At 34.4% G+C, this 15433-nt stretch overlaps 7 protein-coding genes across 7 annotated transcripts; 4 read left to right on the top strand and 3 right to left on the bottom strand.

The window, feature by feature from the left end:
- Positions 1–135: 135 nt before the first annotated feature.
- On the bottom strand, positions 136–1219 carry C9374_006377 (uncharacterized protein; the record flags this gene model as incomplete). Its single annotated transcript, XM_044696230.1, has 3 exons — positions 136–495; positions 752–1002; positions 1171–1219. The coding sequence occupies 3 exons, from the start codon at positions 1217–1219 to the stop codon at positions 136–138; spliced, it is 660 nt and encodes a 219-aa protein (XP_044547068.1).
- A 671-nt stretch (positions 1220–1890) lies between these two features.
- Positions 1891–3051, top strand: C9374_006376 (uncharacterized protein; the record flags this gene model as incomplete). The annotated part of the gene is made up of 1 exon (XM_044696229.1): positions 1891–3051. One exon carries the CDS (start codon positions 1891–1893, stop codon positions 3049–3051), a length of 1161 nt encoding a protein of 386 aa, XP_044547067.1.
- A 69-nt stretch (positions 3052–3120) lies between these two features.
- C9374_006375 (uncharacterized protein) lies at positions 3121–4940 on the bottom strand (the record flags this gene model as incomplete). The annotated part of the gene is made up of 4 exons (XM_044696228.1): positions 3121–4161; positions 4284–4342; positions 4450–4543; positions 4674–4940. The coding sequence occupies 4 exons, from the start codon at positions 4938–4940 to the stop codon at positions 3121–3123; spliced, it is 1461 nt and encodes a 486-aa protein (XP_044547066.1).
- Positions 4941–4972: 32 nt separating this feature from the next.
- Positions 4973–7162, bottom strand: C9374_006374 (uncharacterized protein; the record flags this gene model as incomplete). The annotated part of the gene is made up of 4 exons (XM_044696227.1): positions 4973–5239; positions 5470–5688; positions 5920–6060; positions 6266–7162. The coding sequence occupies 4 exons, from the start codon at positions 7160–7162 to the stop codon at positions 4973–4975; spliced, it is 1524 nt and encodes a 507-aa protein (XP_044547065.1).
- Positions 7163–7287: 125 nt separating this feature from the next.
- C9374_006373 (uncharacterized protein) lies at positions 7288–10499 on the top strand (the record flags this gene model as incomplete). Its single annotated transcript, XM_044696226.1, has 3 exons — positions 7288–7291; positions 7701–8645; positions 8914–10499. The coding sequence occupies 3 exons, from the start codon at positions 7288–7290 to the stop codon at positions 10497–10499; spliced, it is 2535 nt and encodes an 844-aa protein (XP_044547064.1).
- Positions 10500–10549: 50 nt separating this feature from the next.
- C9374_006372 (uncharacterized protein) lies at positions 10550–12822 on the top strand (the record flags this gene model as incomplete). The annotated part of the gene is made up of 3 exons (XM_044696225.1): positions 10550–11711; positions 11962–12324; positions 12500–12822. 3 exons carry the CDS (start codon positions 10550–10552, stop codon positions 12820–12822), a joined length of 1848 nt encoding a protein of 615 aa, XP_044547063.1.
- A 223-nt stretch (positions 12823–13045) lies between these two features.
- Positions 13046–13327, top strand: C9374_006371 (uncharacterized protein; the record flags this gene model as incomplete). The annotated part of the gene is made up of 1 exon (XM_044696224.1): positions 13046–13327. One exon carries the CDS (start codon positions 13046–13048, stop codon positions 13325–13327), a length of 282 nt encoding a protein of 93 aa, XP_044547062.1.
- Positions 13328–15433: the final 2106 nt, after the last annotated feature.

Here is a 15433-nt window from a genome sequence, read left to right as displayed (position 1 = left end):
ACTCATCGACCTTTTTCGATCAATGCCAACGATAGCGTTCAAGAGCAAATTCATCCGTTTGCCAAACTCAAAAATTCAAGGCATTGTTGAATAATATACTTCACAAAAACTGTTTCTTTCCATTTAATAAGATTATTATTTGGTGAAAAAGGATCTCACCATTGCATTCACTTTGTCTATTGGTTGTTCACCATCAATACGTCTTAATAAACCTCTCTCATTATAATAATTCAATACTTTATCAGCATATCCATGATATGTCTTCAAACGATTCCTAATAACTTCCTCTCTATCATCTGGCCGTTGAACAAGAGGTTCACCTGTCTCATCGTCTAAATTTTCTACCTTAGGAGGATTGAAGAATCGGTTGTACACACGTCCACTTTTAAGATGTGTTAACCTTCCAGCAATTCGTTTAACTACTGTTTCATCTTGTACTTCTAGGTTGAGAACATGGTCAACACGAGTAGATCTTTCTGTTAACATTTTGTCTAACTGTACATTGGTTAAAAAGAGTTCAATATTTTGAGAGAAGGAAAAAATGCAATTCCGAATTTTTGGAAAATTTTGTCGGGATCAATCAAAATGGCCAAGAAGTGTATCAGGTTCCGTCGTCATCATCATCATTCAAATCATGAGACCATATTAGTCAATTGATATGAATACGCAAGTACGTTGAAAAGTCATTCATGAATAACACGAATTGGTTCAAACCATTGTAATTCATTTTACGTATATACTCTCTACTTACAGCATCAGCTTGTGGTACAGTACGTGGGAATCCATCCAAAATGAATCCATATCGACACGAAGGACTGTCAATACTATCTCTAATAATTCCAATCACGATATCATCACTGACAAGTTCACCAGCATCCATCTTAGCTTTTGCTCTCTTTCCCATTTCTGTTTGATCCCTAACAGCTGCTCTCAGAATATCACCTGTAGATAAGTGGCAAGCTTGAAATTCTTTAGCCAATTTACAGGCTTGAGTTCCTTTTCCTATATTATTAAAAGAAGATATTATCATCAAATGGATTGAGAATAATCCAAATATTCATCACAAGATTATTTTCAAAAATGGTTTCATTACAACCCATATCATTTCCATCAACAAAATGTTCATCATTCTTATTCGTAATTGCCTATCATCTCTTTCCAAATACCTACCTGAACCAGGAGCACCAAAGAAAATAATTCTGTTCTTATGTTCGGACATGATTATATATTGAGGAATATGAATTCAATAGATGAAAACGGAGTAAATATTTTACTAGAAAAGAGTGGTAAAGACTAGAAGGAAAATTTCAAAAGAGGGAAGGAGTTTTGAAGGCTTTGCAGCAACCCAATGGACGTGTGTGCGATGTATTTTTTTGAATTCGCAAAGAAAAGCTTTTGTGTGCTTTTTCGTTGAATTTTTTCCAAGCGAATCTGGTTTGGAAAATTGTGCGAAGGTAATAATTATTGGTTCTTCTTCATTTTGATTGCTTTTTCTCAAACAACAACGCGTCGTGCTTCACTGTAAACACAGGTGGTGGTGATTCTCAACACAAATGTTGGCGATATCGGAGTGGAGGAGAATACAGTACTTGAGCAGTGTGTTAATTCTCATTCATCACCATCCAATAACCAAATTCAACAGTAATATCATGGTGATTTGATTTTACTATTGAGTGTTTGGGAATTGTGCAACGACACCGATTTTCTAAAATTTAAGACACAAAGCCTAATGATTGGCATGGTAAGGGTGTTTTTCTTCCTTAATCTACCCTATGGTGGTGTGATGGAAACTCCTCTGCAACCATGTTGAGGACATGACGAATTTGAAACAGTCATTATGACTCTGAAAGAAATCATTTAAAAAAAAAATTGTTATGTTCAACCCGAGCCATGCCTCTTCTTCCACATGTTTCACTCGTTGGTAATTCCTATTCATCATCATCATTACCATCACCACCATCCATGATGCATCATCTCGTGACAGCAACCTATCTCGATCCAAAGAAATATTCAACATTTATCAATATTTGGATTTATTTAGGAATATTATATGGTGTACAATATTTACAATATTTATATTTAAATTCAAAAAGTAAAAAATGGAAATTAAAATTACAACACTGGAGTAATTTAATTAAGAAATATAAATCAGGAGAATTACAACACTATGAATATTCATCATTTAAATATGATTTATTACCACAATCTGTATATAATACATTACTTATATTCTCAAAAGCATATTTAGAAGGTCGAATATCTGAAGACGATCAAGAAAAATCATCTTTGAAATTACCTCCAAATGTATTGTTAGGAGCATCTTTTATTAATTCATTAGAAAATGTTATATTTGAAAATATGAATACTACAAGTGTTAACACGAATATTCACAATGTCCATATGAACAATCATACAATGAATGCCTCTCATCTCAATACATCTATGGATGAGAAGTATCAAAAAGTGTTATCCGTGATCACTCCCATCGATGAAACACTTCAAGAAGGGAATTCAAGTTCAGAACAACACGTGACAACAGTATCAGATTCCATGAATACTTCATCTTTTGAAACAATGGCTCAATATGCTACTCAAACTATTATGGACAAGTATGAACAATTATTAGAACATACAGAATATTCTTATCAACATTATTATGCTCATCAATTACCTCCATGGAAATCGAAATTTATTAAATCTTCAATAAGGTTTCCATCAACGAGACAAGAATTAGAAAATGAATTGAAAGCTCTCCAATCCAATGACAAGGATGAAACCAATTTACCAAAAGGAGAGCAACCAAATGAATTTGCAAAATATTTATTTGATGAATTTTTAGATGGAATGGATCCATGGTTGAATCACGAGTTGGCAACACTCACAAATACCAATGCCATTCAAACTTCAACTTCCTCTAAGAACAAGTCATCTCTTATGAATGTCTTGAATCCTTTGAGAATTCATTACATTCTGAATGACATTGAAAACGATCGAAAGAGAATTATAAGGCACGCCATTGAGTCTCTCAAGAATTTCAAAGAAACAGAATAATCTTTTCAACCGCATTCCACTCAAAAATAATACCATTATTCACATGAATTATAATGTTTTAAAAACACACTAATCTTCTTTAATGGTTACTTTTGAAACAAGTACTTCTTTGTGTATGGCACCAATTAATCGTCCCATCCAAACCACATACAAATCATCAATTCTCAACTGAGAAAATAAAAGATGTGCAATAAGGGCTGAAGTATCTTCACTGATAGCAACAGGACATGTCACATAGTTAATGGTTACATATTCATCGAGTGATGAAGAGACATGTTCCACTCTGGTTTGTTTTTGAGAAGAGGTACTCGTATTGTACTTTTCAACAGTTCCATGAGTGGCAGGAATCCAATCTCCATCCAATGAGTGTTCTCTAACCAGTCGACCATATCGAGAGGAGGAGTCATCTTCTTCTTCTTCATAATAAGTGGTGTGATGTGATGGTTGAATGGAAATGACAGTATCTGTTTCATTTTGTCTATTGCCAGTACCATTACTACTATTGCTATTGCCAGTACCATTGCTATTACCTCCATTACTACCCCCATCATTAGTAGTATTACCACCATTACTACCACCCCTTTCTTGTCTCAAACCTTCCTTCTTAATTCGATACAAATCTTGTAAACTCTTCAATGAAATGGTTCCCAATAAAAACATATCTTGTCTATTATTAACGACAGGAAAACTCTTTGGTAATGCTTGACCACATTCTAAAATATCTTGTATTTCTTTCAATGTTGTTCTTTCTTCCAAAATGGCTAATTGATCCACATAATACATGATATCTTTGACTGTTATGGAATCATTATCAGTTTGTACTTCTAATACAGCTGGCCATCCTTTTAATTTAATAATACTATCATAAATAGAGAGATAGAGTCTCTTGGAAATGAGTACTGCAATCATGGCTGCCAATAAACTTGGTAAATACACTGCAACTCCTGAAATTTCTAATAAAATAAAAACAGTCGAGAAGGCTTGTGTGGCAGAGGCACTCATGGCAACAGCACCGACAATGGCATAACCTCCTGGAAAGATTTGAGGAGTGTTACTACCATAGTATCCATTTTGAAAAAGATAATGAATAAATTCTCCCCAGAGTCGTCCCTATGAATAGGTGGTGGTGGTGGTGGTGCAGTCATCATTGATGTATCATTTCATAAAAAAACACAATTGTTTCAGACATACTGAAAGTAACCACACGCACACGCGCACACAAATGTACTTACAAATCCTGCTCCCATCATGACCAATGGAACGTAAATTCCAGCTGGCATGGGTAATGAGACTATAAATCATTCCATACATGAAATGTTCATAATAAACATGAAATGCACAAATCAATGTATAAATGTATACACACTTGCACCATAAACTCAAAATATTATTACATACCTGAAACAAAGGACAAGATCACTCGAAAGATCAAAAATATTCCCAAATTCTTAAATAAATCATCATAGGCTGATGGACTATTCAATTTTCCTTCCTATGAAGTGAAGGTTATATATAGGTCAGTAGTGAAACGATTCGAAGAATACCATCATTATCGTATGCATACACACACCATCGTATGCACACACATTTTCTCAATGGTACCCACACACACACACACTTACCTTAATCCAATCTCCAATAGCACCATTCTCTGGATTTAATTGTTTTCCATAAAATAACATTTCCAATGTCTTGTTCGGTGTCAATGACATGAATTTACCAAATAAATGTGGAAACGTTACAACTCCAGTTAAAATGACAATACACAGAGACCATAAAAACACATTTTGAAATGGATACAAATACCACTTGTGTCCATTACTATTTCTAGTCAATGATTTCAAACATAACAAATAGAATTGACCAATTCGTGCTCTCAATTTCAACATGGTTTCATTGAAAAGAACAAATGCTACTCCCATCAATCCCAATAAACTCCTAAAAATATAAATGAAAATAAATCTGGAATGGTATATGCTGGTAGAGTGAAATTAATATTCCATGCACTTGGTAGAAATGTGAATTGATTAGAAACTGCTGAATGTAAGAGACGAGCTGTGAGAGCAGCCAATACTGCAACAAAGAAGGATTTGATATATGTTCTCACTGAATAATAAGTTCCAATGGCTTCCAAAGCAAATAAAACACCACCTCCAGGAGCACCAAAATTAGCACCAATACCAAGAGCCTATTTGAGTGTGTGTGTGTGTGGAGTGGGTGTTGGGTGTGGGTGATGGGTGTGTGGAGTGGGTGTGTGGAGTGGGTGTTGGAATGGAGTGTGTAGAGTGGGTGTGAGTTGGAATGGAGTGTGTGGATGTCGAGTGTCGAGTAGAGTGTGAATTGGGAATCATTGAATGATGATATAATGATCATAAATAGAACTATAAATATATAAAAACAACTCATAGTACTACTTACACATCCACATGCTAACATTTGAGCTCTCAATGTCTTACTATTTCGAATTCCTGAAAATATTCCAAGTTGTAATAAATTTTCAGCAAGTGCAGCACCAATATGAATGGTTGGTCCAACTTTTCCAACCATCATTCCAACTCCAAGAACCATTGGAAGACACAATACCTTGACAATGAGTGTTTTGAAAGAAATTGGATCTTTTAAGGAATCCACACCAGTCTATTCGAGGGTCAATATGTGTGTTGAAATGAAAGGGATAAATGATGAAAACAAGTATGAAAGGGATATCATAATGAGCAAGTATGAAAGGGATTTATAAATGATGAATACGTCATGGTTCATGAAGGGATATATCATTTTAGGGAGATTATTATATCAGATATCCATATATATATATATATATATTCATTCGAAAATCATTGGAAGTAATTAGTAACTCATTGGACTTACCAATATAGCCTTCACAGGTGGAATACCAGATCCTTCAGCAGTAGGTGCTACCCATGCAGTGATGAACAAGGCACAAACAACAAAGAGTAAAGTGTAGAGAACCCACATGAGTAATTGAACTGTGAATTTAGCAGATTCATTCTATGCGAGATTGGGTGAGTGTGTGTATTCATAGTAGTTTCAGTGGTAGTAGTTTTAATTTCAGTAGTAGTAGTAGTAGTTGTAGTATTTAACACGGTTCATGATTCAACAATTTCATTCCAATCATTATTATAGAAACAATCATTGATTCAAAATATTCCATAGAGATGAAATCAATTTTTAGAATATCAAAGAATTCACTCACCTCCATTCCACTAAAATGATTAATTAATTCCTCTCTTCCTAAAAATATATATGAAATGAGTAAATCTTGTAAGAACACGACCAGTCCACCAACCACTCCCAATACAAACAAGTATGTCCATACATATTTCTGAACATTAAAATTGGTGTATTTTTTAAATGCTGTTTTAAATCCATGAAGTGTCAATAATTTGGATCTTATGAAATGTTGTTGATGTTGCTTATCTAATTGTTGTTGTTTCAATTCATTCAACTTGTTTTCAAAATTATGAGCACTTTCAATAATTTTTAACATGTTTAAGGTATTAATTTGTTCAAACGAGGTGGAGGAAGAAATGTTGAAAGAATTGTTGTTGTTATTTCTCCTTTTTGTATGAAATGAAGAAGAAGAATTTGGATGGTGGTTGGTGGTTGCAAAAGTATCAGAAGTAGTAGTACTAGTCATTGTATGAATAGGATGATGATGACTACTCGGAATGAAATCATCATTTTGAAAATCTTCAAGAATGGCAGGAGTCGTGGGAGTATAATCATCTTCATGACTACTATAATGATGATGATGACGACTACGAGACTGATGCTGTTGTAAATGAGAACTACTACTACCATCCACACTTCTCAATTCTACTTCATCTTCATCGAGAACGTGTACATCTGAAAAGTGATCTTGAGGTGTCTGTGCTTCAGAACTCGATGATCGTTTAAAACTTGTTGTAGTATTAGCAGCAGTAATAGGAGAAGAATGAGGAGGAGTATTATTATTATTCAAATGGGATGAACCACTTCTATTAGCACCACCACCACTATTACTACTACTGGAGTGTGGTGTGTTCATTCCTGGTGGTGGAACAATGTAAGTGGATTGAATTGTTGTTGATGGTGGATGGAATTTTTTCATTCTCCTGTGATTGTTGTTGTGGTGCTGGTGTGGTGGTGGTGGGTGAATCATCTTGCTCCTCCTGTTGTTGTTGTTGTTCGGAATCATCCTCGGATGCATAGTCATTGTATGGATTTCTCAAAAGAATGGGTGAGTTGTTAATGACAAGTCTATTTTCATCATCAAAATGATTCATTCCTGACATGGCATCTCTGTTGCTGCTACTGTGAGGAGAAGAGGGTGTTCCTTGTCTTTTGAAGAGAGGGGAACCGTGACGATTCATTCCATATCGATGTGAACAATTTTTTAAAGATGACAAGTTTGACATGCTTTTGGGAAAAACATCCACGTTGTGATGATGTTGCGTTTATTGACAAACAAGATTGTGTTGTTCTGAAACCACAAATGATCTTCTCACAGAGTATCCATTTCGTTTGAAACAACCCCTTATGATAATTACCAATGAAATCATGTAACGATTTGTTCAACAAGAATCTTGATTCAAACATTTTTGAAATTAAAAAAAATGTCCACCAAATCTGATTCAACTTCTCACAAGAGCCTTCTTCGGACAAGTTGAAACGAAAAACCAAAGCATCATCATCTCATGACACTTCATCGAAACATCAACAACAACAACAACACTCCACGAATTATCAACCTCTCGTAACTGACAAAGATATTGAACGAGCCAATGAATTACAACAACAAGAGCAAGCTCAAAAATTAGAATTAGCTAAAAAAGAACAATTACAAAGAAAAGAAAGAAATGAATTTTTATTTAAAAAAGCTAAAAATCTCTTAAAGACGTATGAAAAATCCAAATACTATCAAAAAACAATACAAATTCAAAAAGATGCACTCCAAAAATATAAAAGAAAATCAATCATTGATGAAAAGCCTCTTCCTAAAAGAGAGTTAGCCTATTTCCAATATAAAAACAAACTCGCAAACAAACAAGAAGTATCAAGAAATATTGTTTGGTCCGATGTCGATCGTGCCAAAGCAGAAGCCACACTCGCTCGTTCCGATGTATTAAGAATTCATTCTCAAGTAGAACGTGGTATTGAATTAGATCCAGAGAATGATATCTTTACAAAAACAAGTCAACTCTCTCAAAATGATTTATTACAAGGTGTTGATGAAAATACTAGAAAGAAAATTTATGATATTGAATTGACTCAATATTCACCTTATCGATTACAATATAGTCTCAGTGGTAGAAAATTATTATTAGGTGGAGTGAAAGGACATGTTGCTGCATTGGATTGGAGAAGATTTGAAATGACTCATGAAAATGTATTGAATGAACCTGTAAAGGCTGTACAATGGTTGATGGATGATGGAATGTATGCATTGGCACAATCACCTTATACCTATGTCTATAATGAACAAGGTGTTGAGATTCACATGTGTCGAGATTTCAATCGAGTGGAACATTTATCGTATTTACCTTTTCATTTTTTATTAGTAGGAGGAATGAGTCATAATGGTCAACAACAAGGTATGTTTCATATGTGTGTTTGTGTGTGTGTGTGTCAATTGTATACATGTTTCATGTGTGTGTCAATTGTATACATGTTTCATTCATGTGTGTGTCAATTGTATTTGAAAATTATATACATGTTTCATTCATGTGTGTTTCATGTGTCAATGGTATACATGTTTCATTCATTAACGTGCGTTTGTAAATTGTATCTTTATTCGTACATGCCATGTATTCAAACCATTGTGGATTCATGGAATGAATGAATTCCAATCGATGATGATAGAAGGACAAATTATTTATAAGGACATTTCATTAGGTGAAAATGTTGCACAAATTAAATTATCTTCACCCATGACATGTATGGTTGCGAATCCTTACAATGCCATCATGTGTGTTGGTCATTTGAATGGAACACTCTCCATGGTACAACCACGTGATCGAGATTATAAACCTGTCGTGACCATGTTCTGTCATCAAGCATCACCATTGAAACATGTGTGTATTGATCCAACAGGAAGATATATGATTACATCAGCCTCTGATGATACATGTAAGGTTTGGGACATTCGAAATACGTATCAACCCATTATGAATGTGAATACACAAGACGAGCCCATTATGAATGTGAATACACAAGACGAGTATCAGAGATCTCTGTATCCTTCTCATTTAAGACCTAAAAGTGGTGATCATATTACATCCATGGCCATCTCTCAAACTGGAATGTTAGCACTCTCTCTCAAACATGGTATTGCTATTTATAAGAATTTCACTCATATTCATGAACGTGATAAGGAATTGTATTTATTACACAAATTACCTTCTCATACGACTGTATGTGATTTATCATTTTGTCCCTACGAAGATATTCTTGGTGTTGGACATTCACGTGGATTCTCTTCACTACTCGTACCAGGATCAGGAAGTACTAGTTTTGATTCGAAAATGCCCAATCCCTATTTTACAGACAAGCAAGTGAAAGATTTTAATGTGAGAACCTTATTAGAAAAGATACCACATGAAATGATTTGTTTAGATCCTTCATTAATTGGTACAAGTGGATTTAAAGAAACTCAAAAAGGTTTATTGAGTACAAAGGGTTCGAGTAGTCATACCAATAATTCGAGTAGTATTAGTAGTAGTAGTACTAGTAGTCATAATAATAATACCAATCATTCGAGTAGTACTAGTCATAATACTGCAAGTGAAGAAACAACAACACCACCACTACAACATATTCAACTCAGTGATGAATTGAAACAAGAATTGAATCGAGTTGGATTGAGTACATCCAATGACAAGAGAAAACGATTAACAACTTCCAAAGATGAATATCGTCAAGAACTCTTTGACAAGTATACTGAAATGAAGAATTCCATACCTCAACATTGGTACGATGAAGGTGAAGATGCAGATGCATTGGATCGATTTGCTTCTCTTAAAAAACGAAAGATAAAATTTGATGAAAAGAAGAAACATGAATTAAGGAAACAACAACAAGAGACGGAACAACAGGATCGAGTGAAACAATTAATGAAACAATTGTTAGAGAAGGGAGAGGAAGAAGAAGATACAGTGAGTGAAGATGAGAAACCATCATCATCATCGAGTGACCATCATCCTCACGTTGTGAACAACAATGACATGATCAAGTTGTCAGTTGAAGACAGTAGTGATGAGGAAGAGGAACAACAACAACAACCCAATGATGATGATGAAATAGGTGTCAGACAATTGTCCATCACTGCTGAAGAAGATGACGATACAACAAACCAACAAGACAATGATGATGCATTTGAAGATGATGACGACGATGACGACGACGAAGGTGAAACTATGATGAATGAAATTGTTGACCCATTTGCTTGAAATAAAAGAATTCAAGTTTGATGAAACAACAACCCACACAACCATAAAAAATGAATTCAAACCGTCGTCCACTACGACCACTACTACTACTGAAAAGATCAAGGTCTTCTACAACGGCATGGTCCGTGATGATTGTCACCCTTCTTCTTGTATTATTGATCATGGCATGTCATGGTGAGTCACCAACATCTAAATTTTCCAAACGTACAAGTTCGACCGTTGACAATGGTATCAATTTAAGAGGTGCAGCCACTAGTAGTAGTAGTAGTATTAATAGTGAGAAGAAGAAGAACACATCCATTCGGAACTACTCTCAGAATACTATTACCAATAATAATAACAACAACAACAAATGGTCTGAATTTGATCCAAAATATACTCCCAAACACATTCATCTTTCATTGACTGGATCCGATGATGAAATGTCTCTCATCTTCTTTACAAGTGCCAAGTCCAAAAACTATCAAGTCATTTATTCAACATTTAAATCAGAGATACAAAATTTTAAAGTGTGGAGCAAGAAGAACAAGTCCATCAAGACACTCTCCACTCATCACAATTACTTTTCCTATCAAGTGAATGGAATGTATTCGGAATTAACGGTTCATGAATTTATTTTAAAAGATCTTTCAAGTGGTTTCAATGATGATTTAGAACCACAAAAGAAGCAACAACAACAACCACTGAAGAAAACAAGTCGTATTTATTATCGAATTCTTTTCAATCATGATCCATCGAGTGCACACTCAACCAATATTGAATCTTTTGATATTTTAAATCGAAAACAAGCTCAAGAACTTTCCATTCAAAGTGCTATCGATGCGACAATGACGAAGAGTAGTGAGAGCACAATAACAACAAGTGCTACTACAAGTTCTACAAGTACTACTACTACTACTGCAAGTTCTGCAAGTGCTACTACTACAAGTTCTACAACAACTCCAACAACTCCAAGTAGTACTACTATTCCTCCATCCATTGAACCTTCATTCCAATTTCTAGTCTATGGTGACATGGATATCTATGGAGATGGTCAAAAAACTATTCAATCTATTTTACAACATCATATGGATTCTACTCAATTTATTATTCATGTAGGTGATATTCCCTACGTATGGAACTCGGAACATGAATACAAATGGGATACATGGTTTGATATGATTGAACCCATTACCAAGAAAATACCCTATGTCGTTTGTAATGGAAATCATGGTAGGTATTGATCTCTTGATATTATTAACGAATAACAACATGTGATATATATATTAAATATTACTTAACACTTTCCAAACATGTGATATATTACAACGAACAACAACATGTGATATATTAAATATTACACCGAACCAATACTTGAACACTTTCCAAACCTGGTTCAACTTGATACAACCAACACATATTACAACAAACTATATTACAACCAACATGATATATATTACAACAAACATACATGAATGGATAGAAAATGCATCGAATTTCACTTCATACAAATCAAGATTTACCAATTCTACTCGTTCACTATTCAATCATCATGGACAGTCTCCATCCAATTCTAATAATTTATATTATTCTTTCGATTATGGACCTATTCATTTCATTGCCATCAGTAGTGAACATGATTTTAAATTACAAACTCAATGGATGGAAAAGGATTTATCTCAAGTGGATCGAAACAAAACACCATTTATTATCTTTTATACTCATAGACCCATGTATAGTAGTAATGAAAATCATGGAAGTTATGAACCATTGAGAACAAGTGTCGAACATTTATTGAGAACACATAAAATAGATTTGGCATTGTATGGACATGTTCATGCATATGGTAAGTGTGTGAGTTGATTTTTGTTATTTGAAACCATGATTGTAACTATGATTCTCATATGCATGGTCAAAATATATATTTGTTTATTATTATGAATGACATGTCAAAATATATATTTGTTTATTATTATTATGAATGACATGTCATCTATACATGCATGTGTGTATACATACAGAAAGGACATGTCTCATGCGTGAAAATTTTCAATGTGTCAACGACATGAAACAAGACACATCACAGCAACTTCATCACAAATACTACTTTGATAAGAATCAAATGTCTGAAGGTACCATTCATATTCATGTTGGTACAGCTGGTTTTGAATTAAATCCAAAATGGGATTCGCCACAACCACAATGGAGTGAATATAGAGAAACCAATCATGGATATTTGAGAATTAAGGTTTATGGAGATTCATTGATGCAAGTTGAATTTTTGAGAGATGGAGTTGAAAGTGTCGACGCTTTTTTGATTGATAAAACCAATAACCCACAATAAACGGAAGTGTTTCGTAAAGGTTGACTGAAACTGTGGAAATGTCAAATCCACAACCAAAACAGCTCTCCAAAGAGCAAACAAGTAAAATAATTTGGCAATAGTTGATGGTTATTCCCTCAACGGTGCTTTACGGACGTGTTATCAACATCTTTTGTAATTTTAAAATACATGAAGTAGAGACATGAATATTCTTCATGTGTGCATTCAACAGGTTTATATTAATATGGTTAAAAAGTTTAAGAAGAACGCTTCTCCTCTATTTTCATATCTAGATAACAAATTTTTATCAAGACAAAAGGTTCAGTCGTCCGCTATAAGGAAAGTAAAACCAGAGGCGAAAATTACCGTACATAGTTTAAGAATTGGTGGAGCCACCGAAATGGTGAAGAAGGGTGAAAATATGGATGCAGTGAAAGTGGCAGGACGATGGAAGTCAGATTCCTCAGCTCTCCTTTATATGAGAAAACAGGCAAAAACCCTCCCTTCCCTCCCATTATATATTTAGAATTCAACAACACTTTGTGTTGTATTAATTGTCTTTTGCCTTATGTATCATTGATTTGCTCAATGATTTCCTTTGACACTTTTGTGTCTTCGATTGGCTTTGGCCTTATTATTGATGGGTTTTTCCCACGATCTTTTTTAAATTTTATCCGTCGTTGATTCGCTCAACGATGTTTTCGTCGCATTAATGCGATGTTTTTCAAGGAACATGGTTTATATCAATTTCTTATTTAACAAATTTTTATTGAGCTAACCTTTTTTTATGATCACTTGTGGTGAAGTAGACTTGAATATTCTTGATTTGTTTCAAAATTAACATTTTGTTGATGATTTGATTGAAGATTACTAGCAAATTTATTTAAATGATCTATATTCGTCCCAGAGCTATTATCCATTCAATGTGGTTTTTCTCAAAGCAATTTGAGTTTTTTCATCACATGCTAGTATCCATTTCTCGGGACAACTGTACAACAATAAAGGTTGTTGGTTGACACTCCATCTCCAAAGAAGCGACACTTCCTGGAGAGGAGACAGCAACTAACCCATTGGTATTAATCTATTATTGTTTGAAGTTACATAACAATCTCCAAAGAGGATACAGCAACTAACCCATTGGTATTAATCTGTTATTGTTTGAAGTTACAAAACAGAGCAATACTGCTCTCCATAACATGAACCTGTCTTCATGGATGTTAGATGTAAATCAGCTGACAATTATATATTACATTTACAAATAATTATCAAAGTCTTCCCATAGTTATTGTCCAGGTGAACTACGGTAACTAGGGCTTACCGGAATTTAAGAGTATCTTCTGTAAAGGATAATATTTTGTTGTAAATGCTGTTTTTAATTCACAGATATCTATGTGATGTAATATTACCGATAATGTTGACATATACTTTCTGTTTAAGATCTCTGTTTTCTGGACAGCTTGATCTGATATGCTGATCACCATGTTGATGTAAGCAAGTTATGTACCAAACACATACATGATAAGAACTGAATGACGTGCTGTCTTTTGTTATGTTTATTCAAACAGCAATAAATTAATACCAAATAGAATTGATATTATCCCTCAATCAAATCGTCAACAAATTGTTAATTTTGAAACAAATCAAGAACAATCAAGTCTACTTCACCGCAAGCGATCACAAAAAGATTAGGTCAATAACATATTTAAATAAATAAAACACATGCTTTTGGACTAATGCTTCAGACTGTACACAGACCCAGGAATATTAACCAACATGGTAAAAGGATATAGCTGCAATAACGAGACATCTCTTTCGAGCCAAAATTTGACTTCTGTTGATGTTTTCGCAACTGTGAGAGACGTTATTGGACAAACTATGTGGTTCGATTTATTCAGAAATTATTTCGCTTTGCTTGCCATTCCTTCATTATTTCTTTGGTATAACTATTACACTGAAGGAGGGGTGGAAGAAATCGCCCATCCTAGCACACAGCTAATAATTTGATTGCATCCGGCTAGTAATTTCCAGAGCGTTTTGGAAATGAGGATTTCTTGGGCGGGCTGGACTCGCTGAAGCGGCTGATTGCTAATAAAAAAATTTTTATTTTAAAAAAATGAAAAGCATACACCAACAACAACATATCCACTAACACTCGTGGCGATAGTAAATTTGCTGCACGTTTCTCGCAAGCAAGGCAACACAATTAATGCACCAAGAAGCATCGGCATTTCATTACCTCACACTAAAACCTAAAGAGTCGAAGAACTATTCATATCAATAATTTTCGAAATGTGATTAATTTTTGGATTTGAAACTCACGTGACGTCGACGATGTCAAAGATTGGACCAAGTTTTGACTGCTGTGAAGAGTGGAGAGAAATACGCTTCCAATTTGGTTACTATTCACCTTGGTTTGGATGAGGATTGGGAGAAAACAAATTCGGTGGTGGCCCGTCTAATTCCAAAATCAACGTACACCTCGAATAATACACGTGAGTGGATAAATGACACCAAGGAAAAGTTAAATACGTGGCTCCATCGTTTTACACCATGATCTACAATTTGAAAATTGCAGGATTAGATGTATTGTTGAATTCAGATTGTGAAACTCTTCAAACATTTTGCCTACTGA

This window comes from Naegleria lovaniensis, assembly GCF_003324165.1.
Source record: "Naegleria lovaniensis strain ATCC 30569 chromosome Unknown tig027, whole genome shotgun sequence".
In the NCBI taxonomy this organism is placed as follows: domain Eukaryota; phylum Heterolobosea; class Eutetramitea; order Acrasida; family Naegleriidae; genus Naegleria; species Naegleria lovaniensis.
This window is presented reverse-complemented; position numbering and strand designations above follow the sequence as displayed.